Raw genomic sequence first — 26266 nt, forward strand, 5'->3', positions numbered from 1 at the left:
CTTCTTTTTAATATGTGATGCCTAACACATGAAATATTTAATTGAAATGGGAGGTGATAAACTAAGACAAGGTTCGAACTCAAGACTTTTAGTTTTGATACCATGTTAAATTATCACTTGTCTCAAAAGCTTAAGTTGATAGAAATAGGTAAATTAATTATTATTATTATTATTATTTTTTATAAGTAATATTGTATATATCAAAAAACGTAGAAGGGTGCATCCCTAGTACACAGAAAATATACAAGAGGACGCCTAAGACGAAAGATAAAAAAGTAAATTTCATCATTTAATCAATATATATATATATATATGTTGGGAAACTTCTTCAAGGTAGGCTCTTCGGACTCATCCATGTAGAGTAAACTTTGGTCCCGTGTACTGTACCATCAAAAGTTTTTCTACACAGAACTAGTTAAATCGCTGGCTTTTCATCGGGGGGTGTGGCCCCAAGAAATTGTTTGCACCTATGAGGTGTTGAGCCTTGGACCTTAAAGACATTTAATCAATACTTTAACAACCCTAAATCACCAAATTCTCATAAGATTCATAAATAGAAAATACTGTTCACACTACTTGTTTTACATTGATGTGCTTGCTCTCAAAGGCAAAAAAAAAAAAAAAAAACAGAGAAGAACAAAGGTAATTTACATAATGTGAAGGAATGATAAGATGATGTGGTATATCCATAAAGAACTAAATTTTGGAACAATCAATAGCATGATATTCTCAATTTGTGTCTTACTGCCGAAGGACAATTAACCTAATACTTTTACTACATCCAAGAATAATATTGCACAGTATGGGTGGACCAAGCTCATAACCTCTCCAAAAAAATGTTCCTCAAGCCAGCCTGATGCCATTATAGCAAGTAGGTGATTTGCACCTTTGATCTGATGCAAAGTATCAGGGATCAAGAAGTTCAGTGCTTTACTTTTTATAGCTCATCATGTCATAGTTTCATGTGAATGAGAACACGAATAAGGTTGCTTCACTTCTCTAGCATTTATATTTCATGGTTGCCAAAAGAGTACATCTTTGAGGACAATACATTGTAGTATAGCAAGCAAAGGTGGCAGTAATACAGTATGCTTATAAGCTGAACTCAAGAGTGTGGAAGTTTAGTTTATTTATTTTTGATAAGTAAAACTTAAAGCGATTTTTTTTTGGAAGTTTAATTTATATGATGGATCTATACGCACCAGAGAAGTTGAAGCACAAAGATTTCACAGTTTCAAGCCAAATGCAAGTCAATAAAAAAGATAAAACTAAAGATTATCATACAATTGAAAACTAGCATGTTCATAAGCTGAACTAAAGAAATCTAGTAACTTTAATTTATAAGATGGATCTGTGCACATCAACAAAGACATCAACAATTTCAATCCACGTATAACAAAGATAAAGTAAACATTATCATACAATTAAAAAGTGAAAATATCTGGAACCATCTTTTCCTAAAATAAAAAGGTAAGATAACAAAAATCACAAAAATCTGTTTTAATTATTTATTTTCCTAAAATTCTTTAATAAGAAGGCAAAAATTCGAAATAATGGCATTCCAGTGTTACTATTCTTGTAATAACTCCCAAGGTTGACAAAAATAGAGGGAAAAAAACTAAAATAATCATTTTTATACTTTTATGAGTTCCATTTGCTTGGATGAAAAACATACAACTCAATTTCTTCAAATCATCATGAAGTGTTGCAAAAAGAGTTGAGTTTAACAGTATACATAATATTTTGATATCGATGAACTTACAATAGCTTGATTCGACTTGCAAGGAGGTTTTGGCACTGAACTTTAAATGAGAAGCCCTACTTTGCAGATCAACATATTTAGATGCAATGATAAAATCACTGGGTAGAATTGGCAGAAGCTGTTTGCCCAATCACTGGACTTCAAATGAATTCATGGATTGACTGTTTGTGTTTTGGAAATGAAGGACAGCATTTTCCTGTGAAAACAGCAACATGAATACCTTCAACACTGTAAGTTGGATTTTTTCTGCTTCATGTGGAGTATTAACTGTTTCTGAATGCATACCCGCAACTCTGATTCTTAACATCAGTTGGTCTCCATTGCTTTCCTCCAGTACCATAGAGGAATAAATTTGAAAGAACATGTGGAAAATCTGATTTCAAGTAGAATGTATTAGTGCATCAGTACACAATTAGAGAAATAATGACACTCATCTAAGAAAAAAGCAACATAAACCCCATAATAAGTAGGTTTGGCCTCTCCTTTACATTTTATAGATCTTATGTGAAAACCACTTAAGTTTACCAACCATGTATTTTAGGCATCCGCAAGCCTCACGGATGACATAATTACTTCCCCTTTTTAGTCACAATAACCATGAATGCCACACATGTAGCTGTCCATGTTTCTGTCCGAATTGGATTTAAATAAATGTTAAGAGAACAAAATCTACCACCACACTGCCCCTCTTTTCCTGGTGGATCTTCATCACAAGGGGGTTTTTTTTGAGGGGGGGGGGGGGGGGGGTTTGGACATCAGAGGTGGGGAGGGGAGATCTACTTCTTGTGAAGAGGTGGCTTCCATGGGCAACTCTTTCTAGGGCGGAGAAATGGACGACATTTTTTCCATCAGAGCTGGACCTTTGCCACTCCAAAACAAGAGAAAAATCAGCTTTGGAGAGAATAATTGCAGGAAACCCTTTTTTTTTTTTTTGTAAGTAAACGACAATTATCATTAAAAGTGTAAGGCGCCTCTAAGTACACAGGAAGTATGCAAAAAGAATCACCTAACTAGAAGGAGCGAAAAAACAAAAAGGAAAGCCATATTTCTTTGCCATAGATAAGAAAATTACAACCTTGTATCCAATTGAAAAAGTGAAATTTTTCTGGTGTTCCAGTTTGAGTAAAGTTCCTCAATGTCCCTATTGATCTATGGCATGATGATGGTTTAGGGTATGCGGGCAGTATCATTGGCACTCCACTGTACCTTGAGTTGTGCTGGAAATAATGCTAGAACTGCGATTCAAGCCAACCAAGAAATACCCAAATGTTATAAACTTAAGCTTCCAAAATGTGAACCTGTAGAAATCTAGGTGGAGGTACCTTGACAACTGTCTAGCTATTCTACATGTAACATGTTTGAATATGCCTCTGGGCTCTGGATGCCCTATTGCTTCTATGCCAAATGTTGTGACAGAACAGCTCAAGCAAAGTTTGAGAGAGAAACAGGAAAAGGCTTTCCAGAGTGGCAGCAAGTTCCAAATAGAAAAGGAAAAGGTGTTGCCAAGGCCCCTCCAGAGAGACGCAGTGAAGGACGTGACTCCACAGAGGAAAGTAAATCCAATATGTTTAAAGTGTTGTCACTTGCCAACTAGAAGGAGCAAAAGGCAGAACGTAGTAAAGGGAACATGGAGCAAGGTGGAAGGGTGGAGTTTCAACCAATGAAGCAAAGTGAAGCCCACAATGGGTCATGCACCAAGAGAAGAGAAAAAGAAGTATGCTCAATGAAAAAATCAGCCAGCTGCAAAAGGCTAGGAATGCAGCATTCATAAGCTTCTCCACCATAAATAGTGGAGGGCGTGAATTGGAGGTGGAGGTCAATTAGTAGCATCGTCTTTAGTGTTTCGTGGGTGATTCACAGCCTTTTGGAATGTAGATGGCAACATCATTTAGGCTAGGACTATTCCCAATTTATAATTTTTTTTGATAAGTAATGCATATTATTAAAAAGCGTAAAGAATCCCTAAATACACAAGTAGTATACACATGAGGCTCCAAACAAGTAAGAGACCCAAGCCCAAAACCCCGAGGCACTCACATTAGAAAGTGTGAGTCTTGCCTTTCCCCCTGCCTAGAGGATGCTCCCACTATAAACTATTCCCAGTTTATAATGAACTGAGTATTCTAAGAAATTCTAATTTTTGAAAGGAAATGGTGACTCTTATGATGGAGAGATTGGGTCCGAACTTTCTAATTACACTAATGTACCAAAAAGAAAATGTATTCCCTAGATACTTGAGCACAACTTCATTAGAGGAACATGTAAGACGGTGTAAACCAGTATAACTTATAATTTTATTGAATGACATAAGAATTTTATGCATTTGAGAAACCTAGTTTATCCTTGTTGAAATAAACAGCTGCTTCTACCCCTATTCATTCGTTATTCTTTTAAATCTGGTTTCTTGTTACTTTCTATAAAGAAAGCATCCCTATTCGATGTTTAAACATTAAAATATATTGAAAACCTTGGCACAATATGTATCATAATATAAACCTCATAAATGATGCAGAAAATTTTTGCACATTCTTTTTAAGTCCGAATTCGCAAATGAGGTTTATCACACTCTATCAACAAACATATGGTTTTTTTTTTTTTTAACAAATAAATTCTAAACAAAAGAGTATTAACCTCAAGATGCTTCAGTATCCTCGTATGCACTGCAAACCTCTCCAATCTCCATCTCATCATTGTCTCTAAGCAAAGCATCCTCCTCCAAACTGCCGACGGTATCCTTTAGCTCAAATTGCATACCAATGTTTTCATCCTCAGAATCATTCTCGAACCGACCATCATCTTCCACGTCTGACATGTCACTAAAAGTTTCAATCTTCTTCTTCCTTCCCCTGTAACCAATAAGACCCTGGACTTTTTCCTTCCAAAGCACTAACGGCCCTTTCTCAATGAGCTCCGAACCTTCATAACCTTCTGTCAAGAAGACACTAAACCTCTTCCCCCTCTCCGAGACATAGAAAATCCCAAAGTGCTTCAAAAGAAGCCTCATCAGCTTCTGGGGCATCACAAGTTCCTGGCGAAAATGCGTGAGATGATCAGTCACTAGTCTCTTCTCAATAGTGAAGCTTAGCAGCTCGTGCATAACGGCTACGGCTCTCTTGTCAAACTCTAGAGAGCCAGGTTTAAGTCCCCGAGCATCCGCGTATGGGGACAAATAAGACCTCTTCTGAAAGTGCTCAATCTTTCCTCCATATCTATACACTTTCTTGTAAGTGGAAGGGAATTTCAAAGGAAAAGGAAGCGAAAGCAGTCCCGGAGTATGAGCGTTGATATTAACCTCACTCACACTCACCGCCATTGCCTTCTTCTCCAACTCAGTAATAGCCCAAGCTGGGTTCCAGGAAACAAGTTCCAAATACTCATTCTCATCCTCGTCATTACACTGGATTACCTTAAACAACTGAGGATACTTGTGCGCCCAGTTGGTCCGAAAATCAATTGGCAAGCCAAAGTCTCTTCGGAAATGCGCAATCTTGTCTATACGAAGACGTTTATCCACGGACATCATTAGAAACCTCGTGACATGCTCGGCGGCCTTGTCTTGGTTCTCCTCGATTATTCTCTCCTCCTCTTCGACCAAGTCCTCGGCCTGCTTCGTCATTCCGAACCATACCACGCCGTTTCGGTCCTTGTAGAGTTCAAAGAGTTTCGGTACTTTGCGAACGAAGTCGGAGATCTTGTGGGGCTTTGGGAGGTTAATCTGCCTCCGGTACTGGTCCAGTGAGCGCAGCGGGATGATCATCTCGGGCTCTTTCTTTAGAATCTCCATCAAAAAGAGGACCTTGCTCGCTATCTTCAACTTCTCGGTTGCGATTTCCAGATCGTGCACCCGTTTGTTCTTGCTTCGGTCTTGCACACGCTTACTGCTGGTCATAAATCGATGCTGATTCTTCGACCACCAATTGATGATTCTCACCGACAAATACGGAGACTTGTCCAAGCAGAAAAGCGGATCATTCATCTGAAAAACGGCAGCAAGTCTAACAATTCGGATGGCGGCCATCAATGTGTCAAATGCTGCGGTCAAGCGGATGAGTAGTGACCCTCAGGTGTTTGTGAAAATGCCAGCCGAAACGAGAATCAATAGTATAGCGGTAAATGGTGCTACAACGAAGCGGAATGCCATCAATGTGTCGAAGATGTGCTTGGATGATGGATGATGGATGATGACTTGCAAAGTGTCAAAGTGTATTTAGACGACGTCGTTTGTTGAAAATGCTAGATATTAAATCTTGACCGTCCAATTCCCCTTACAGAAGATGATCCGATTTGTCAATCATCAAAAGCACTGAACCAATTTTGGGATTTTACCGCCGAACGAAATTCAAAAGCCTTCCATTTTCCTTCTTCTCTTCTATATACCCGGAGACGGTAACCAAGCCCATTCCTTTTCATCAAAAAAGATGCGATCTGACGACGACGACGACGACTTCCAGATCCCTCTGACCCAAACAACAACGCGAAGGCCTCTCGAGCCCTCCAATTCCTCCAATCGCGTGTCCAAGAAACCAAAGCGCTCCGGCAAAGAGAACAACGCACCGGGACCCACCTCCTCCGCTCCTGTTCTGAAATCGCAATCCGATACACCGTCGTATCGGACGGTCCCTGATGCGCGTCCAAAAATTAGGGAGCATAATAGTAATGGTGATTCTAGCGGTTGGGATTGTTATGGGAAAGGGGGATTGCTGACAAAAAGTGGGGGCTGTTTAAGCAATTCGATAGAGTCTAGGTTAATGAGGGGCGGAGTTGATTTGGGTTTAAGTGAGGATTTTGAGGTGGGTGCGGAGCTCGATGTGTTGCTCAAGCTGTGTTCTCAGGTAGAAGGGGAGGAGGATGCTGATGCTGTTAATGGCGTAGCCATTCGTCCGCAGCATGTAGATGGGTTACACGATGATCAAGTTTTTGCTCAAATTCAATGTCCTCTGTGTGGGATTGATATCTCCCACATGAGTGGTGAGCAACGTCAACTACACACTAACGAGTGTCTCGACAAAGAGGAAACTCAAGCTGGAGAAGTAAGTTTCCTCTTCTTTTTTTGCATAAATTTATCCATTTTTCCTTTTATTTTTTATTTTTTTAATTTTCAATAGATAGAAACTCCTATCAAGTGCTTTTTTCTCCCCTTATTCCCTTGAAGTAGAAGCTTAGCAATTATGCCTATTAGGGTAGGGCTTTGTTCTGCTGTTGCGCTTTTGCCTGACGTCTCATATCTGCTAACTTATTACTCATTACGACAAACTATGTGTTCTTTTTCTTGTAATGAATGCTAAATTTAGAATATTTGATGCAGGTTGTTCTTCCCGATGATGACAGCAAACCCCAAATTCCTCCGCAGGTTGTTGATGTCTCTCCTGTTCTCGAGTGGCTGCGCAGTCTCGGTTTAGAAAGATATGAGGATATTTTTGTTCGAGAAGAGATTGATTTTGACGCCCTACAGTGGCTCACAGAGGAGGTGTGCTTCACACTGAACTGTTTGAGTGCTGACCAACTGTTATCTATTCATCTTGGGGGGACACTGTCAATCATAAAAAGCTTCTGAAATTGATGGTTTTTTGGAAAATTAATGCTTCAACATATTTAGTATAGTCTATTTAAAAGTTCTCAATTTTTTTTGATTGGAATTCTGTTTGTAAACTAGATGAATACTAGGAAATGGTTAAGCATGGAATGAGATATAGAAAATTTTCCTTCCCCTCTTCCAGGTGAAAAGAATCGTTTATGCTGCAGGTTAGGTCTTTGTATAATGAAGAATATTTAAGAAATGTATTTTGTTGGGGGGTGTATATGTGCATAGCAATGAAAATGTAGTGCTGAGAAAATTTCACTTGCCCTCTATATCTTGAACCGCAGCTGGTTCATGGTATTTCTCCCGTCATATTGCTTGTTTTGTTAGTGAAATAAAATTTATCTGAGCATTATTTCTTTTCTTTTTTCCTCTTCATTCGTTCTTTAATTTCTGTCTCATTTCATGTTTTGTTAGTGAAATAAAATTTATCTGAGGTTTTTTTCTTTTCCTTCCTCCTTTCATTTTTACTTTAAAGGATCTGTTGAGCATTGGTGTCACGGCACTTGGTCCCAGGAAGAAAATTGTGCATGCTCTTAGTGAACTTAGAAAAGGAAGTGCCCATGCGGTTGAAACACACAGTGATATGCATGCCTGTTCTGAACCTCAAAGGCGCAGCGCCAATGGAGTTGAAATGCACAGTAATGCCTCTGAGGGAACAGTTGACGAAACTAAGCAGTTAGCTGCAAACAAGTTGATTACTGATTATTTTCCAGGCACTGCCACTGATAGGAAGAAAGTAAACTCCTCTGTGGGACTGAGTGGCATGGGAAAAAGATGCTCAAAATCTGCTGGTAAACGTGCTATGGTGAAAAATGATATTAAAAATGGAAAACGCATGGATGTTCCCTTGTGGTGCTGCATACCAGGAACACCATTTCGAGTGGTAAGTGGCCTTTCAAGTTATTATAAAGATTCATTTTGATTTCTCAGTCTTGCAGATTTGGTAGTTCCCTGGACTGGACTATAGAGCATCCCCTAATGAAATATTAATTTTTTTTTTTCATTATGTGTATGCACCATGGTCATTTTTTGCCATGCCCTTGAATATTATAAAACCTTGATCATAAAATGCTGGCTTGACCATTGGGCAAGCAACTCATATTTAGCATTCTAGTCACTTTCAAATTCAGTGTTGTAAAGCAGACATGGGGTAAGTGTGTGGTTCTACCCCAGGCATGAACATCTTTTGAAGACAATGGATTTGATTAAAGACAAAGGCTTTGATATGACACTTCTGATATGCAATTGCTCTTGATAGTTAAGAGAGTTTTAGTGCTTCTACACATATTCTATGATAATTAACATAAATTCTTTCTGATTAACTTTTGCAGGATGCTTTTCGATATCTTAGAAGGGATTGTTCCCATTGGTTTCTCACTCACTTTCATATGGACCGTAAGTTCAATTACATTGTTTTTCATATAAGTTCAATTTTTCTAGTTAGTCTGAGAGATAGTGCAATGCGAGTAAGGTCAAGTTTTATATATTAGGACCGTAAGTTCAATTACATTTTTTTTCATTTAAGTTCAATTTTTCTTGTTAGTCTGAGAGATAGTTGAATGAGAGTAAGGTAAAATTTTATATATTAGCGCATTGCTCCTTTTTTATGTTGGTTGCTTATCAAATTCGTTCAGCAAGCCCACATAGATTATTATTGTTTCTTCACCAGTTGCTTTCTGCTTCATACATTTTTATTACAATATCCTGCCGTATCGCTTTATATATGGAAGAATTTCAAATTGGATTCACTTAAGGTTTTGATTGCATAATTTATATGGATATGGTTATCTTTCGCACAGATCTGGTTCTCTAGAAACTAAATACAAAAATTATATAGCTGTGTAGCAATCTAATCTAAGAGCAAACTACACTTATCCCCTGAACTTGTACTTCAATTGCAATGTCCCTCAAACTTTAAAAAGTTGCTTGTACCCTCAAACTATTAGCCATTTTCACTTAACCTCTTGCTGTTAGGATTTTCTGTTAATTTAGATGGAAAATGCATGAAATGTCCATTATGATCTTGGTGAGATGTGTGAAAATACCAAAATGCTCCATTTTTTTTTTTTTTTAATTTTTAAATAATAATAATCTTTAGAGCAGATCCACGGCCATGGATCTCTTGGCTGTGGACAAGTTTGTTTTTTAAAATAAAAAATAAAAAATCTAATGCAAGGGTATTATTGTCATTTTTGGGTCGCGAGCTACGCATGTGACCCATTTTCTGTCTGATTTAACTAAAAACCTAACGGATGGGCTAAGTGAAAGGGAGTAGTAGTTTGGAGGGTCAATTGAAACTTTAAAAAGTTTGGGAGACATTGCTATTGAGGGGTAACTTCAAGGGTACGTGTAGTTTTCCCATATTTAATCTTGCAACACTTTTATCTTAAGTAGCCCATTCATTTATATTTTTCAAAGAAGTGCTTTTGTAGAAACATCAAGTTAAATACACTTGAATTATATGTTACATTTTTTTGAAGCATCACCTTACTTTGTTTAGTTTAGATTATATTAAGATTGCAATATACTATCGTACCATGAAGTTAAATGGAAATCTTCAATAGTGAAGCAAACCTAGAGGCACTCACTTAGCATTGCAACAAAGTGTGTGGTACTCTGTTGTCATCAACCATCTCCTAAAAATATAGGTACGCGGGTAGATCATATCTATAGGATCCAGTAAAGAAAATCCTGATGGATGGTCATGACGCAAGTAGTATTGGGTATCTGTTACGTGGAATTTGTGTTGCATTGCCTCGAGGACATAAGGAGGTTCTAGGGGGTGCTCGCATATATCATTGCCCGAATGTATGCCTGGAGATGGATTGTTGCAATCTTTCAGAGGTCGGGTTGTCAGTCTGCAAGCATTGGCTTTTGGTTTTATACTGAAGCCCTTTTTTTTTTTTGGCTGCAGATTATCAAGGCCTAACAAGGTCTTTCTGTCACGGAACAATTTATTGCTCCTCTATCACGGCTAAGCTTGTGAATATGAAGATTGGGATCCCATGGGACAGATTGCAAATTTTACCCCTTAACCAAAAGATCAATATTGCTGGTATTGGTGTGACCTGCTTGGATGCAAACCACTGTCCTGGTTCCATAATGATACTTTTTGAACCAGCCAATGGTAAGGTGTGGTCCAAACTGACTTCCTCGTATACCATCTTGTAATTTTCCTTGTTGACCTACCACTGTTTTTAAAGCCCATTGGGGTTTCCTTTGTGCATGTAGGCTATTCTACATACTGGGGATTTTCGCTTTAGTCAGGAAATGGCAAACATATCTCTTTTGCAATCATGCCCTATCCATACTCTTATCCTTGACACTACTTACTGTAACCCCCAGGTGAGTCTACTTGAATGGTGGAATTTTCTCTTTTGTTATTCCTTCTGAAAAATGTTAGGCTTACAAAAACATTGTACAAAAAAGAAATTTTACAAACTGATAATTGAATTTATCAAAATTTGAATTTATCTCATATTTAATCATGTTGTGCCACATCAATTTGTAAAATTTTTTTTGTAAAATCTGTTTGTAAGTCTAGCATTCCTCGTTACTTCCCAAATAAAGAAGGAATTATTGCTCACAATAGTTCTGGGATTTAAACAAGTTGGGCTTGGTTTGTTAGAGCAAGTTTGCTCTTGGCTTGGTTTAAACTTGCAAAGCAAGCGTGCTAATTAATTGGATATATAAGGACTAGGTTTAAAGCCCATCCTCTAATTACCACAACTCTTATGTCCAAGTTTTAAAGTGTAAGGTTATTCATACTGGCAATTAATTTGTTGATCTTTTGTAGCAATCCATGTAGTGTAAATTTCAGCCCTCTCAAGTCCTGCTCTTTTAAGCTTACCTAACTTGGCTGCTTTGGCTTGGCTCTTGGAGTGCTGAATTAATTCCTGATGTTTACCGAGTTCAAATTTCTGCACTGTTTTATGGCATTGTTGTAGGCATGGGCCTGGCCACATTTGGTTATTGGTCAGTGCGTCGGCTTTGAAAACCTAGAATTCTATTTTCTTGGGAGTTATGTATTCATCTTGTATATCCATTAATAATAATAATAAATAATGTATTCATCTTGTAACATTCATGACTGTAAAATTGCAATTTAATATGCACCGCAGCACCTGTGCATGTATTCATAACATTCACTCTAAATGATAGTGCCTATTTGCGGAAAAATTACAACTATCACAGAAACTGACCTTTATTTACTCATACCTGCAAAAGTTCAATTCACACGCATATTCATGTATTTGCTTGGAACATCATGAATAGTCACCTTCTGCACTCTGAGACACGTAGATGCCTTTAACTTTCAGCATAATATATTCTTAAATCTGTAATCATTAGAAAGTGTCAAATCTTCATTATGTAGTCACTATTTTAACTTAATCATACTGATGGAATTTCAGTGTCATTTCATGATTATTGCAGTATGACTTTCCAAAGCAAGAGGCTGTCATACAGTTTGTCATTGATTGCATTCAAGCCGAAGCTTTCAACCCTAAAACTCTTTTTGTGATTGGTAGCTACACAATTGGTACAGTCCACCATGCCTCTCTCTCTCTCTCGCGCTTAATAGGCTTACATATTGATGTATATTGATGTATATCCTTCCAACATTTTGATTATTGAAATTTATTATTCTGAACTAAACGAGTGGCCTATTTGACAACACTGTTTTGAGAAAGTTTTTTACTTTTAACAAAAAAAAAAAAAAAAACATTAATAAACAACTTCAAATACGAACACTCAAAATTACTTTCACGTTTTTATATTATATTATATTATATCATAACAATTTTTTAACTTAAAAAAATAAAAATCATCCCCTAAAAAGTTTTTTTAAACGAACCTTTGTCTTGATGTCTACTTTCTTTTTCAGTATTTGGTTCACCACCTTTTTGGTTACACTTGCAGTATTTATTTCTTTAATTTTTTCTGCTGAAACAATATTTTCTTTTTAACAGGAAAGGAACGGCTGTTCTTGGAGGTTGCTCGTGTTCTACGCAAAAAGGTTTATGTCAATGCAGCAAAGCTGCGTATTTTAAGATGTTTGGGATTACCCGAGGAGGATATGCAGTGGTTTACATTGAATGAACAGGAAAGCCACATTCATGTTGTTCCTATGTGGACACTTGCGAGCTTCAAACGGCTGAAGCACATATCCAATCAATATGTGGTGAGATACACACATTATATATATAAAAAAAAGCATATCTATAATCCTAACTGTAGAATGAAAGTTTTGACTCTCTCTCTCTTTCAAATCTTTAGATTATTTGTGACGAATCTCTCTTGGCTACCAGCTATGCAAATTGACAATTAAAAGGGACTCACTTTATCTAAAATGATTAACTTTATTCTTTTGAAGTGACGGATAGACATTTTATCCATGCTATGTGTGCTCTTATTGATCAGGGTCGATTCAGTCTTATAGTGGCTTTCTCTCCTACTGGGTGGACGTTTGGCAAAGGAAAGAAGAAGTCTCCAGGGCGAAGGTGGCAGCAGGGGACCATTATAAGGTCTGTTATCTCCTTGACTTTTTTTCGCCTAGAGTGGACCCTCTGGGAATTATCTCCAGTCCTTTCTAAGTTGTGACCCAATTTCGTTAAACATGCAAATCCCAATGACTAGAGTGGGGCTGACACTATTTATGAACCCGACACAAAATTAAGATGCTAGAATTTAATCATGTTTAATTAAATGAATTAGAATAAAATTGATCTAAATAATCTTATACTTTTGCCTTAACACGACACAATCCGAATTTAACACGCAAATACAAACCGCCATCCCTAACTAGCTCCATAGCCGTAGCCCCCGCAACGTTTTTCAACAATTTGGGCAAACAAGTAATGCCTGTCACCTGTGATTTTAGCTCAAAATATTATGTGCATGTGCATTTGTGGGTCTGTGAGGACTGATATGAGATATTTACCTTGTTTTCCAGGTACGAAGTGCCATACAGTGAGCATTGCAGCTTTACAGAACTCAGAGATTTTGTTAAGCTTGTTTCTCCTATAAATGTAATACCAAGTGTAAACAATGAAGGGGAAGATTCTGCAAATATGATGGTCTCCCTCCTGTTATCTTGATTTGTACACCACAGGCCTTGAGAGGGTTAAAATTGTAAAGTATGCTGTGAACTGTATTGAAGGGAAATTATTCCTGTTGGTCTTTACCCATTCTTCCACTCTCTCTCTCTCTCATTATATATATTTATTGTTCATCTGTAATGGAAAGTGATGTCCAAAAATAATTAGGTAGGAACCTAGGCACATGTTATTAGGTACTCATGACCTCATCCAAAATTGAATTACACTTTCGAAGTGTTGTTTTCTTTTTTTCCTTTGTTGGAGGTTGAAAGCTTCTCGACTCTCTTCTCCATCTTTGCTTACCCACTTTAATTTGAGGGAGGTTGACAGCTTCATTGACTACCCCCTCCAATTATTTTTTTTTTTTTTTGGTGGTGGCTGGACCATCGATAGCTTCCATACGACAGGAATCCCCAAAATAATTGGGATATTCTTCTTCTTCTTATTTTATTATTTATTTTTAATGTGAAAGAGAGGCCTTAAATAGGAGGACCTTGTTCAAACAGAAGCCTACCTATAGAGCCTTCTGCTCGAGTAGGGATCCCTAATTCCTCCCATAACACTACCGCTCCATCTTTAGGTTTTGTCTACTCTTTTATGCTTGTCCATGTGTGATGCCCCCTATCTGTGTTAAGGTTAGGTTCGTCATTTAAGGTTACATTTGGAATGTGAAATTATTATTTCATTATGAAAATTGACTTTTTTTTTTTTATTTTTTTTTTATTTTTTAAGGCGATATATTTTTATCGGTATAACAATCAAATAAGGTAAAATGTTTCATCATTACAACGCCAAATATATAATTTGAAATCTCCACATTTCAAACACTATTTATGACACACACAATAGTATTTTAAGCTATTACAAAACAATCTTTAAATATCATTGTCCTTATCAGTTTTAGATCTGTAACAAATTTCGACGAATTACGTCTCTAGTCACTGCCCGGTCATCGATTTTTAGGCTTTTTCATCTTTATCACAATGCATTTTCATACACAATTTCCTTTACTGTCTCTACCATAATGACAATTCTTATATATGCTTAAAAACTCCTTCGCATTGGTCAATGGTTTACTCTCATAAAAGAACCAAAAGAAAACAAAAGACAAACCGAAAATCCAATACCGTTACTCTTAAGGATTCATATAAACAAAACCTTAAAAAACGACTAAACCTTCACCCCATATATATATATTGAAATCAAATCTAGAGAGAAGATAAACAAGCTCAAAAACGAAACACGAAGAAACAGAAAAATGCATGAGAAAATAAAACAAAAACAAAACCCACATAATAGAAAACATCAATAGACAGTAGGATGGGAGGTAGATGATGGGGATGCGCGTGTCATGCTGGGTCGAGTGTAGAAAAGTAGATATATCTTCAAAAGATTGCGAACTGAGAACCTTGACAGATGTAGCGATAGACATAATAGAGATGGTAAAATAAAATAGGCTTCATGTTTAACACTTGAAATGGTCATTTTCTCACATCCTTCAATTTTCAATAAAAATTATTATTATTATTATTATTTTAATGGAGTACAAATCATAACATAATACTCTCATTTGCACAAAGAAGTGGAAGGTTTATTAGAACAATTGACTAAATGTATAAATAAATGCATGATAATTAAAATAATGCCAAACTGAAGTTTATTTAGATGAGTAAACTATTGATTTAAAATAATTCCAAATACTAAAAATCTGTGGAGCCCCTCAGTCTAAAAATAATTCCAAATACTACTATAAAACACTTGGTAAATATTCATGATAATAAAAATTGTTCATGTGCAACTGCACTAACCTAAAAATCTTTAAAAAGTCGAGGATAGACTCAATGATCCCACGTCCCGCGTTTCGGCTTCCCATGAGATTCTGTTAGGGACATTTTTTTATTCTAGCTGACATGACTTTTTATTATTTTTAATTCACATAAAATCACATATAATTGATATTGTAATATATTTTTTAGTATGAAGTTATAATTACGGATATTTTATAAGTACAAAACTAAATGAGTAATATTTAATTGTAGGGCACAACTTTTAAAACGTTTGGGGGTGAATATATATATGTACTTTTCTAAGGGGCGACCCCATGGCCAATGGGGATGCCATTCCAATTTTTTTTTTTTTTTAAATTATTATTATTATTATTATTTTTTTTTTTTATGTTTTTAATTTAAAGAAATTATTATTATTATTATTATTTTAATTAGGTATATGGACCCGTGCCAATTTTTTTAACAGTGCTGACGTGGTTTTCTGTCAAATTTTAGACAGAAGTATCATTTCCGTCTTTATATATATCTGAAGTATCCTGTAATAAAAACTAAACCCTAAGAGACAAAAAATAATTTTTTTTTAAAACAGTTCAATCTCATTTATTAATATTTAGCATAAAGTTCAAACAACATAGAGCAAAGCTCTGAAGCAATCATAGCCGAAGGGCGAAACTATGAGGTTACAAGTGTCAAAGATGACGTATTACATTCTAGACTCAAACAAAATTTGCTAACCTATGACTAATTTTCAAATTAAAACGCCAAACAGACTCAAACTAATACATATATAGCTATTATTTATCAGCATTGAGGGCAAAGAACCCCAAGCCAAAACTCATCCTCCTCGACCCAAAAGCCAAGATAACGTTCATATCTACAACCCAAAGGTCTGGACCAAATCAACTACCCCGAAGGGCATCAAGTGGACAGATAGAGAGAGAATTGAGCATTATTACGAGCAAAAACAAAATCGATATAGGAAAACAAAACAAGACGGAAAGAACAAAAAAAGAAAAGCCAGGGAAATAATCAACAAAAAAAAAGCACACTAAGAGGATAACAACAGCCCAAAAAAAGAGCCGATCAGGCGTTCGCCGGAAACCGAAAACGAAAGTCGCGGTGGGGGGCACGAGAAAAAGGCCCAGTAGAGGACGGTGGGCGGCGGAGCAAGCGTGGAGGAGATCGGCAGAGCACTTAAATGGAGAGGAAAGTTTGAGTGAAATCCCATGAGCATCACTCACAAAGAGTACCTAAACAAGCATAAACAACAAAAGCAAAAACAGAAAGAAAACAAGCACAAACTCTAGCAAAAAACAAGAAAATGAGATAATACAAGAAAATAAAACAAAGAAATAAAAAACCCAAAACAGAAACTACGTTGGGAAGGAAGGTTGCCGGGGGAAAATGGTTGAAACGCAAAGAACCCGGACGGAGCCGAAGAGGACAGGTGGAGGGGCGAGCGACGATGTGGGTTCGGCAAGGACAATAGATCGGGCAAAGAGCGGCCGATCCAAAAGCTTAGAGCAAAAAAAGGGGATCAAAGGAAGGGGAAGAGGCGGAGAAGAAGGGAAAGGAAAAATCGCCCCAAGAGCTAGGAGCATTAGGTAAAAAGATTAGCTCGCTAAGAGAAAGAGGGCGATGAGATAGGAGGGGAGGGGGGAGGCAAAAGAGGGAGAGGGGAGGAGGAGAACATTTTCTCCGATGGCGCTCTATGCTAGAGATGAAATCCTAACAAAAAATAAAATTATTAAACCGCTTAAGTCAAAAAAAAAAAGAAAAAGAAAAAGTATCTAACCCTATTAAAATGCAAAACGATCATCTCTGTCTTTATGTATAACTGAAGTACTTCCTGTGATAAAACTGATCTTAAGAGACAAAAAGTAAAATTATTAAACCACAAGTACCAAAAAAAAAAAATAATAAAAATAAAATAAAATTAAAACTATTAAAATACATAACGACCTTGTGACTTGTGAGTCAATCATGAGCGACGGTGGATCTATGGTAGTCTAGTAATTCCCGAAACAAATACGCCCTTTTTGGAAATAAAAGAATTTTTTTTTTGAAAAAAAAGAGCTTTTGAGCCCGTGCCTGCCTCTCTCTGCAACTTTGAGTCTCTTTTGAATTGCTTGCGGGAACATTCCCCTTCTTCCCTTTTCTCTTCCTTTGGACCCAACTCTAAAAGTAAAAGCGAAACAAACAAACACCCACTTGAAGCAATCTCCAGCACTTCATTCAAAAAAAATTCGCTTTTTTTATTTTTTCTTTTTTTCTCGAGCCTTTTCGTGTATAAACACACTCAAAATTCACTCTTTGTCTTCAGCAGATTCTGATTCTTCCATTCCTCGAAAGCATTTCGATTTTGTTTCTTTTTTGACCAAATTTACTGGGTTTTGGTTTGATTCAAGCTTTGTTGAAGTTATGGTTGGCAAACTGTGAATAAGTTGTTGTGGTGGTAATGGGTGGTAATGGTAGAGTTGAGGTGGTAAATAGTAAAGGGTGTTCCAGGCTGTTCCTTGGCCTCTCGTCTCCATTGTCTTCTTTCAGAGGTCTACAACCGTTTGACCCAATGTCTCCTGCCTCGTCCTCTGCTGGGTCTGAGCCCGTGGCCGTCCGATCAAGTGGTCCCTTTGCCGGCCTCGTTATTTGTGTCACCGGTCTGTCCAAAGGTATGAAGTTCTTCAATTTTACTTTCTAGTTCGTGAATTTTTCTTTCTTTTTCTCTTTTACAATTTATATTCCGTTCTTATACTTATTTGTTCTTTCTTTCTGTTTTCATATGACTTCTAACTCGTAATTCTTTTTTGTTTTTTTTCCTTTTCTTTCTGGGATGCGGATTCTGTGTTTCCGTTCCTAAAAACTGTACATTTTTGTTGTTTTCTTTTCTCAATTTTTTTTTTTTTTTTTTTTTTTTTTTTTTTTTTCAATTAGGAAAGATTGGTATGATAACTACTGTACATCTATAATCTATTAATTCAATTGTTAGAAGTGATTAATTTTAAGAGTATTTTTAATTATTTGTTATGAATCTTATTGTTTAGTCTATTTTCTTATGAATCTTGCTTAGTCAATTTTCTTTTTTTAATTATTTGTCTTATTAAGGAAGCAGTATTCTTATTGTCTAGGTAGCTAATGCCTGTGCTCTTGTTGTGACAGAAGCAAGGAAACAAGTAATGGAAGCAACAGAGAGATTAGGTGGCCAGTACAGCCCTAATTTGCATCCTCAGTGTACCCATTTGGTGGTCCAAATATCCTTTATTAATGTTTTTTTTGTTAATTGTTTTGATAGTACTATTTAATTGTGGTTGACCCAAGAAGATTGGATATAGAAATTTCACAATCTAATGTAACTGGATTAACGGGAAAGTTGAAAGGAAACATAAAATTTTGGGGAAACTTTACAAAACTCCCTTGAATTTCACATATTTTGACATTACCCACCAATGTTCAAAAACTTCAATTTTTTGTGATGTCTCCCCCGTCAAGATTTTCTGTTAAATCTTGTCAAAATTCTCAAAACAGCCATGTTTTTTTTTTTTTAATAAAAAAATTGAAAAAATGGCAAAGATTCAAGGGTAGATATTTTTGCAAATTTTGTTAAATCTTGATCAACGCCTAAATATTTGCAATTTTTTTTTTTTTAATTTTTATAATAAAAAAACAGGGGTATTTTTGGAATTTTGACAGGATTTAACGGAAAATCCTAATGGAAAAAGGGGGGGGGGGGGGGGGGGGGGAGGGAAATTGCAAAAAATTGGAAGTTCAATACCTTAAATTGAAATTTTTTGTACACTGGGGGATTTTGTGAAGTTTTCCCAAAAATTTCAGTTTGAACATCGTTGATTTCATAGAATTTTGCACAGAAAATCTTCTTATTGGTACTCACCTGATGTATATCAAGTGTGCATCTGGGAAGACTTCATATCATTTCCTGATCCTAGCATATCTCTCTTATACATGTGATATTCTTCAATGATGCATGCTTTTGTAAACTTCTTAACACTTTTTTACAGTTTTGGTGGACGTAAATTTGAGCATGCTTTGAAGCATGGATCAAAAAATAGTCTCTTCATAGTCACGCTTGGGTGGTTTGTGGATAGTGTTAGGAGGAATGGTAAGAATGAGCTACTTTTTGTTTTATAGTGACTAGTTTCTATTTCTTTTTGTTGAGAACTGTCAATTTTTCCTCCTATTGATCCCTGTCTATATTGGAAGTGCTGTCTAAATATTAGTTATTTAGATTTAAACTGTATGTGTTGGAAAGGTTAGAGAATGATCTGGGTTACAATCTTTTGAGCCGATTGATAATCTTCCATTTGCACTTCTCTTAAGGATTTTGTATTGTCCACATACTTGCATGCACCCCGCTGGGAATAAAATACACTCCTGTCTCACTTTGTACGTCTTGGTTTGAAATGGCACAATTATTAACAAAAAGATAAAAATATAGTAATCTTTCTAAAACATCCTTTGCCTTATATTAGAGGTGACACAATTTTCAAGAACAATATTGTTTACCTTACAATTTTTTAACGATAAAAATTTCACTTTTAGAAAGTGAATATGTATTTTGGGACGTCTAGAAAAGAAATCAAGACATTTAATGCATAATAGAAGTACTTACATATAAACGTCCAACCATATATGAAATAAAGATATGAATACTTGCATAATAGACATGTAGGTGCTCCGTTTGCCTCTTGCGTTATTAACGTAATTAAATCACTGCTACTCTGCTGTTTTGTTTTCCATTGCTATAAACATAGTTACCCTAATGAACTAGGAATAAGACTTACTTTCATGGAATGGCAACTGAAACATGTTGGATGTATGATTGCTGGCTTCACTAGAAATTTTGTTTATTTGGTTGGTGGAGGTCTCCTGCCTATCAGATGGATCAGATGTCAAGCCATTATTGGCATTTAGTGTTCTACTTTCACTTTGCTTAATGTCAAAAAAATGTTTTTTCCAAAAAAAAAAAAAAAAAAAAAATCCAGTATAGTGGTCTACCGAAGCATTCAGTCAGTAAAGAGTGGATAATCTGAAGTTGCAGTTTGGGCGCTTTAGTGATGATATCTGCTTACCTTGATTGAGAATTTTTCAGCTGATCTCCATTAAATTCCCCAATAATTATCAACAAACTTCTTGTGACCAGTTAGGCTTAGTTTTCATTTAACTTATTTAGGAATGGTTCTCCTTTCGGAATGCCAAGGTCTGGATCTTGTTTCTTAAGGATTTTTTAACCAGAATCAGGCTAAGAAAGCCATATGAAACGAATTTGATTTATGTTCTTATTTGGTACTTAATGTTTAATTTGTTTTCCTGCTGCAGTGAGGCTGAGTGAATCACTTTACAATGTTCAGAGTTTTGGAGAAAATGGTATGCGCTTGGATGAATTGAATTGGCGTGCTGGGTTTCCTGGTATCGAAACTTCATGTCTTCCTGTTGGTACTAATGGAGCCAAGCGATTTGACATGATTGAAGATCCACATCTATGGTTTTCTGGAAGGGAGCTTAAGAGAAGTACTGAGTCAACTCTTTCTGGTAACTCCATGTATATTGATCCAGACATTTCGGCTGAACTGCGTAATAAGGTAAACTTGAATGTTTAGTGGGAAGTAGTGTGTTTTCTTCTGAAAATAGATGTTTCTCTCATTGTGGGGCTAGCTTTTAATGAAAGTCTTACATTGCCATTTCTATCTGTTAACTGGGGAGACTCTGTTTCTTTCATCTCTACAAGTACCTTGATCAACTCTCAGATTATTGATATCTTTGGTAGGTTGTAGAGGCTGCTGCTAGAGAAGGTGCCAAACTTGTAGAAAAATGGTTTGTTGGTTGCAGTGCCAGTCATGTGGTTTGTGAAGGGACTTCTGTCCGAACATATCTTGGCCACTCTAGCAACCTTGTCACAGTGAGTGTCTCTGCCGTGCATTTTTATGTTTATGTGGATGAAAATTCTGTGTTTTCTAGTTCTACCGAGAATGGATACTTTTTGTGTTATGGAAGTTTCTGTTGCTCAGACTGTTGGGATGTCTCACTGTGTCAATATGAAGTATCATATCCTTTGGACCATTGGTGACATTTTCTGCAATGTGGAAAAAATTTGATATCCTTGATAGAGATCTGAGAGTGCTCTATGTAGTTACTTTTATATCAATGGAGTTCATCTGATATATGATGTGTCTCAGCCACTGTGGGTTCTGAAAACAGCAAAGGAGAAATATGTGCAACGGCTTGTTCACATGTCCACAGACTTGGCTAGGCAGATTGGTATGATGCTTGAAGATTCTCAAAATGGCATCTCAGGGAAGGTAATGTTGATTCTTCATTTTCGAAATTTTGAAATATCATTTCTATTCTTTTCACTTTATTTTTTTGTTCTAAGCTATTCTTTTGCATTTACTAGTATGAATGAAGCATTTTGTGGATGCAGAAATTTTCTGTTTGATTTAATTTCTTTCTCTTTCTGCCCCACATCAATTTGGTGGTAAAGGTGTTGGGTGAGGTTGGACTACACTTTAGGTTCAAATCTTGCCAGCAGGGGGAAAAACAAAACAAAGAAAGAAAGCCTTTGAGAAATCTCTTTTTTAGCTTTAGCTGTTTGTATACTACAATACATGTATGGGGGCAGGGAATCTTGAAATAATGTTATGAGCTGTAAACTGGTGCTCATAATGTATTGACAAAATAAGAGTTATCATAAATGTGGATGTATAGAAGAGAATTTATCATTTGAGGCGTATTCTAGGAGGAATAAAAATTTGGAGTAGTTAGATAAATTCTGTTATGGGTATTCTGATACTTAGACTGTTAGACATTTGTGATAACAGGAGATTATCAAATAAATATGGCTCAGATCTCAACCTTCTGAAATTCTCAATTGTCGGTCATATTTTATTCCTATTTTTTGGCAAAAGAATGGCAATCTGATACTTTTTTGAGAATTTATTCTAATATTCATTATATTTGTGTTGTTGCATATGCTTTTTATCTTCTTAAAGTTTCATATTGTTATTATTAACATTTTCTAGAAAACAAATGAGCAAAATGTCCCTGAAGATGATCAGAGTTTTAGAAATAAAGCGAGCCTCAATGAAAGGCAACAGGTTGTGAGTTCTGCTAAAATTGCGGTCAGAAATCGTCGTGGTCGTCGTATGCAGGTAAGAGATTAAATGCATTCTACGTTACTGTTGGGCTTCACGTCAGTCCGTGATTATCTTGGTTTAGGTCTTAGTTGTTGTCTTCCTGCCCATCCTTGACTTTGTCGAAGAGTTAAGACACCATATCTTTTGCTTGACTAAATTCAGAATGCTAACTGTCTATCAATATTAAGCTGAAGTATACACATAAAATCTACATGCTAGAAATTGCAATTTATTCAGGTGAGCTCTGCTGCATGGAAGAAATTTTTAGTGGACAAACCTCAGGCACTAGATTGGGGGATGTTGAATCTATCCAGCTGAGGCTATCCTTCCCGTGATTTATATGTCAATGTTCACTGGCATGATGCTGAGAGAGCATAGGAATTCATAATGATTTTCCAAACTTTCTCTGATGAGCTTGGCTATCTGATGTATTGACTTAAAAGTAATTAAAAGAAAGCTGAAGGGTGGTGGTGGACTTAATGATAATTAAACTTGGTTTAACTAATTGACATTTCATAATCAGTTTGTGATTTTGACCTGCAAGGCCAGCGATCAGTGAAGCTGCTGGAGAAGTGTGATCCCAAGTCTTATATTTTCTTTTTTGTTTATTTATTTATTTTTAATTTTTTTAGTTTTTATTTCAGTGCAAGATCCTAAGTCATATCATCTGAATAATGCAAGGGGTCTTGTCACACTTGCTCACCCTTTACTTAAGTCCACAGATGCAAGGAATCTGCAATCTTGACTGTTTCCTTTTGTTTGTATGTTTTAAGCAATTTGGGAGAGGGGGGAGGGGGGGTGTCGTCATCTAGCTCAATATTGAAGACTGCATCAATGGATTTTGACGTGTTATTTTGAAGTCACTTAATTGTGAATTGTGTTGCTATTGCAGACTTCTCAAACCCCAATTCGGCCAATAACTCCAAGTTGCCTATTGGATTCCATCTGCTGGTCGATATCTGAACCAACTTCCACCGTGTCTATTTACACAGACTCTTTTAGCGTTGATGGTGCTAGTGAACATCACTCACCTGTATTCCTAGATGCCAAAGGCGATGGCAAGGATTTGGAAGCTTCATTTGCAAACTTAACCCGGCCACTTACAGAAAGGTTGCTGATCTCTCTCTCTCTCTCTCTCTCTCACACACACACACACACACTGCTACTAATATAAAGATTTAATCTCTGCCAATAGGTGTGAGATTGATGGATGGATTCGACCCTGCATTCCAAGTCACTGAAAATATTGGATCTTGAGGGGTTTAACAATCAATGTGTGTGGTTTTGTATGTATCTAATGTGTGTCTTTGTGAATCTTGCTATAAATTATGAAGTGATTCAACAACCAATATTTTGTGTTCATCCTATGAGGTGAAATATTTGCACTCTGACCAGGTCAGGTTGCACCATTTTCTGAATTTTGGAATCATATATATGCTCGTTATGCTGTGCTTTTGGTTAGCCTTGCTTTTTACCCATAAACAGTGCGTTATCTGACTGCATTTGTTTTTTACATGGTCTATTTGCAGTGAGAAATCTGAATTGATATATAAAAACCATTTTCTTACCATATTGTTTCCCGTTGATCGATTTGCTGAGATGGGGCCTTCTTCAAGAACATTTTTCAGCAATAACGGCTTTACGTGTTTGCAGGTGTTAGATCATATCCATTCATTTTATCAGGTAAGACTTGTAGATCTTTACTTCCCTGGATTATTACGTGCCCACCTACATATATTTTTTCACATTTAATCAATGACTAATTTAACTTTCTTTTGTTAGTGAGAATTGGTCAACGCCCTATCTTTTATAGTCGGTGTGGTCGTCAAATTCAATATAGCATTTGGTGCCCTGTTTACCCTTAAATATATTTTAATGAAAGGAAATATTGTATTGTGTGAATTAGAAGGGACTATTTTCTATTGTTGATTTAAAAATACTATTAAGAAATACAAAACTTTTGCTCTTTTGACATTTGTTTTTCTGAATTGCCATTCTGACGTGTGTTCTGTTGTCCACCAAGAACAAATACAACCTAAGAGGAAGTATGGTCATAGATATATCTTATTTTGTAATTTTGTGGCTTCTGTTTTTGAAATTTGAAGGGGGGCTGTTGATTTTACACCATTTAAGTTTATGTGGTTAACACAACCTATTGGCTATTGCGCTAATCGGACAGTTGAGGTGATTCTAGTTACCAGGGACCTTAATGTATATTTTGCTTTTTTTGCAGGAATACATGTCAGTTCACGAAATAGAGGCTGCAATTCACACTGATTCAAGACATGCGGACCGGCTTCGATTGGTGTACTGTAGTAGAGAAACGGCGAAATGTGGTTTTGTGGTTTTTAAACGGATTGATTTTTTAGGGAGTCGCAAAAGTTTCGAAATGTTGAAGCGTGTCAGCGGTGACAACAACAGTAACGTCTACGAGCTGTTGATCAGGGCATGATGTCATGTTATCAGTGGTGGATCCCTTCCATATACTAGTTTCGAGTTAGTGGCAAGCTCAATTGCCAAGCTGAACTATTAGATACAGATCCTCAGCTTGAAGACAGATGCATTCAACCTTCACTTGCTTCTTTAAGATCTCAAGAAGAATGGTGAAGCTTTCTACCATGTGGTGGAACACTTCAGATTGTATTACTAGCATTTAGTAAGCATAGTATATAGTAAATGAGTGAAATATTCAGAGCATATTTGAGTTTCAAAACCTACAAATTGGTAGTATACACGTGTCCAATTGCAGTGCCTTGATAGGTAAGGTTCGAATTTTGGATCCCTTGTACATTGAAGACATATCAGATGGTTGAGGTTTTTTTTTTTTAAAAAAAAAAAAAAATTTTAAATTTTTTAGCTTCAACTGTTTGACAAGCTATTCTTTATAATGTTATCTTGCACCAGATGGTGTTTTAGTCTTGTACGGGTGCTGGATCTATTGTTGGAATGTATTTGATGCAAGACAAACAATGATCTCAAAAATCACACTGCAAAATAGGACAGAGAGGAGAAAGAAGCTAAAAGAAGAGAGAGGGAGAGAAAAAAGAGAAAATAATCAATTTCTGGTAATTTTATTCTTTCAAAGTTTGCCTCAATTAAAGCATAAAGTATGCTTAAATAGACTCCCGACTCAAGTGATAGCTCAATCGGTTGGAGATTACACCTCATGAAGTAGAGACTGCTAGTTCAAATCATTCTCCCCCTTTCCCTCTCCTAGTGTGGACGCGTAAAAAAAAAAAAGACTCCCTATTAATTTAATCCTAGACTATATAAATCCTAGGTCAACACCCATTTTTTTACCTACCTAATATAACTTATTGAATTACAAATTTACTATCGACTCCAAAAAAAGATCAACTTAAATACTTTATAGAACCTAAATAAAATCTTTGCTTCTTGCATTACTATTGAGTAGCAATTATTAAAGATTTTGCATATCACAGCCTAAGTTGGGTGCATTAATGCATTGACCCTTTTAGTTTCATTATGATACTTGGATGGCTTCAATCAGGAAGTACCATAACATTACATGGCATGTTATTGCCAAATATGTCTTAAGAATAACTTTTATAGGGACTTGACATAAATCAAATTCTTTCTACCTTCTAATAATAATTTCTCACATTAGATTGGAATACCAAAACACTTTAACATGAAAACATCCGAAGACCTTTCATATTTTCCGAGCATTCTTGTTCCACCTCTCTCTCTCTCTCCCCTTGACCGCCTTTATTCCTCTAATGTGACATTTTATTTTTTATTTTTCAAAAAGGGTAGGAGAGGGGAGACTAATCAAAGCAATCCTATTTGGACATGACTATACTAAACTTCTATATGCTAAGGAACTAATAACATGAGGGGTTAGACGGGCCCACTAAGATCGGGGATTCGTA

The 26266-nt window shown here is 36.3% G+C and overlaps 3 protein-coding genes across 6 annotated transcripts; 2 read left to right on the top strand and 1 right to left on the bottom strand.

The window, feature by feature from the left end:
* Positions 1-365: 365 nt before the first annotated feature.
* LOC132184644 (Ubiquitin carboxyl-terminal hydrolase family protein) lies at positions 366-5891 on the bottom strand. Of its 4 annotated transcripts, none has more exons than XR_015912864.1 (3): positions 4394-5891; positions 1763-2135; positions 366-490 (listed from the first exon to the last, which is right to left on the bottom strand). XR_015912864.1 is itself a non-coding variant. In XM_059598353.2 (2 exons), the coding sequence occupies exon 1, from the start codon at positions 5778-5780 to the stop codon at positions 4395-4397; it is 1386 nt and encodes a 461-aa protein (XP_059454336.2). In that variant the 5' UTR covers positions 5781-5891; the 3' UTR covers positions 1616-2135; position 4394. The 4 variants fall into 4 exon arrangements, 1 of the variants encoding a protein (XP_059454336.2); XR_009440576.2 differs by lacking the exon at positions 366-490 and adding an exon at positions 702-893; XR_009440575.2 differs by lacking the exon at positions 366-490 and having other exon boundaries at positions 1616-1958; positions 2048-2135.
* Positions 5892-6109: 218 nt separating this feature from the next.
* LOC132184760 (sterile alpha motif (SAM) domain-containing protein) lies at positions 6110-13509 on the top strand. Its single transcript, XM_059598501.2, has 10 exons — positions 6110-6792; positions 7068-7229; positions 7819-8226; positions 8675-8738; positions 10258-10475; positions 10575-10688; positions 11778-11883; positions 12314-12525; positions 12765-12868; positions 13297-13509. The coding sequence occupies exons 1-10, from the start codon at positions 6181-6183 to the stop codon at positions 13439-13441; spliced, it is 2145 nt and encodes a 714-aa protein (XP_059454484.2). The 5' UTR covers positions 6110-6180; the 3' UTR covers positions 13442-13509.
* A 3843-nt stretch (positions 13510-17352) lies between these two features.
* On the top strand, positions 17353-25292 carry LOC132183846 (BRCT domain DNA repair protein). Its single transcript, XM_088518692.1, has 10 exons — positions 17353-17897; positions 18385-18476; positions 19240-19342; positions 20560-20822; positions 21008-21139; positions 21417-21539; positions 22260-22388; positions 23266-23483; positions 23903-24056; positions 24607-25292. The coding sequence occupies exons 1-10, from the start codon at positions 17687-17689 to the stop codon at positions 24823-24825; spliced, it is 1644 nt and encodes a 547-aa protein (XP_088374818.1). The 5' UTR covers positions 17353-17686; the 3' UTR covers positions 24826-25292.
* Positions 25293-26266: the final 974 nt, after the last annotated feature.

This window comes from Corylus avellana, chromosome 7 (genome assembly GCF_965113065.1).
Source record: "Corylus avellana chromosome 7, dhCorAvel1.hap1.2, whole genome shotgun sequence".
NCBI lineage: Eukaryota > Viridiplantae > Streptophyta > Magnoliopsida > Fagales > Betulaceae > Corylus > Corylus avellana.

Excerpts from the sequence above, each read along its gene's own strand:
- LOC132184644 (XM_059598353.2), bottom strand. The coding sequence starts at position 5,780 with ATGGCCGCCATCCGAATTGTTAGACTTGCTGCCGTTTTTCAGATGAAT.
- LOC132184760 (XM_059598501.2), top strand. The coding sequence starts at position 6,181 with ATGCGATCTGACGACGACGACGACGACTTCCAGATCCCTCTGACCCAA. Across the intron at positions 8,227-8,674 it reads CAGGAACACCATTTCGAGTG|GATGCTTTTCGATATCTTAG; the intron begins GTAAGTGGCCTT and ends TAACTTTTGCAG. Across the intron at positions 11,884-12,313 it reads GATTGGTAGCTACACAATTG|GAAAGGAACGGCTGTTCTTG; the intron begins GTACAGTCCACC and ends TCTTTTTAACAG.
- LOC132183846 (XM_088518692.1), top strand. The coding sequence starts at position 17,687 with ATGGGTGGTAATGGTAGAGTTGAGGTGGTAAATAGTAAAGGGTGTTCC. Across the intron at positions 18,477-19,239 it reads GTACCCATTTGGTGGTCCAA|AGTTTTGGTGGACGTAAATT; the intron begins ATATCCTTTATT and ends ACACTTTTTTAC. Across the intron at positions 20,823-21,007 it reads CGGCTGAACTGCGTAATAAG|GTTGTAGAGGCTGCTGCTAG; the intron begins GTAAACTTGAAT and ends TATCTTTGGTAG.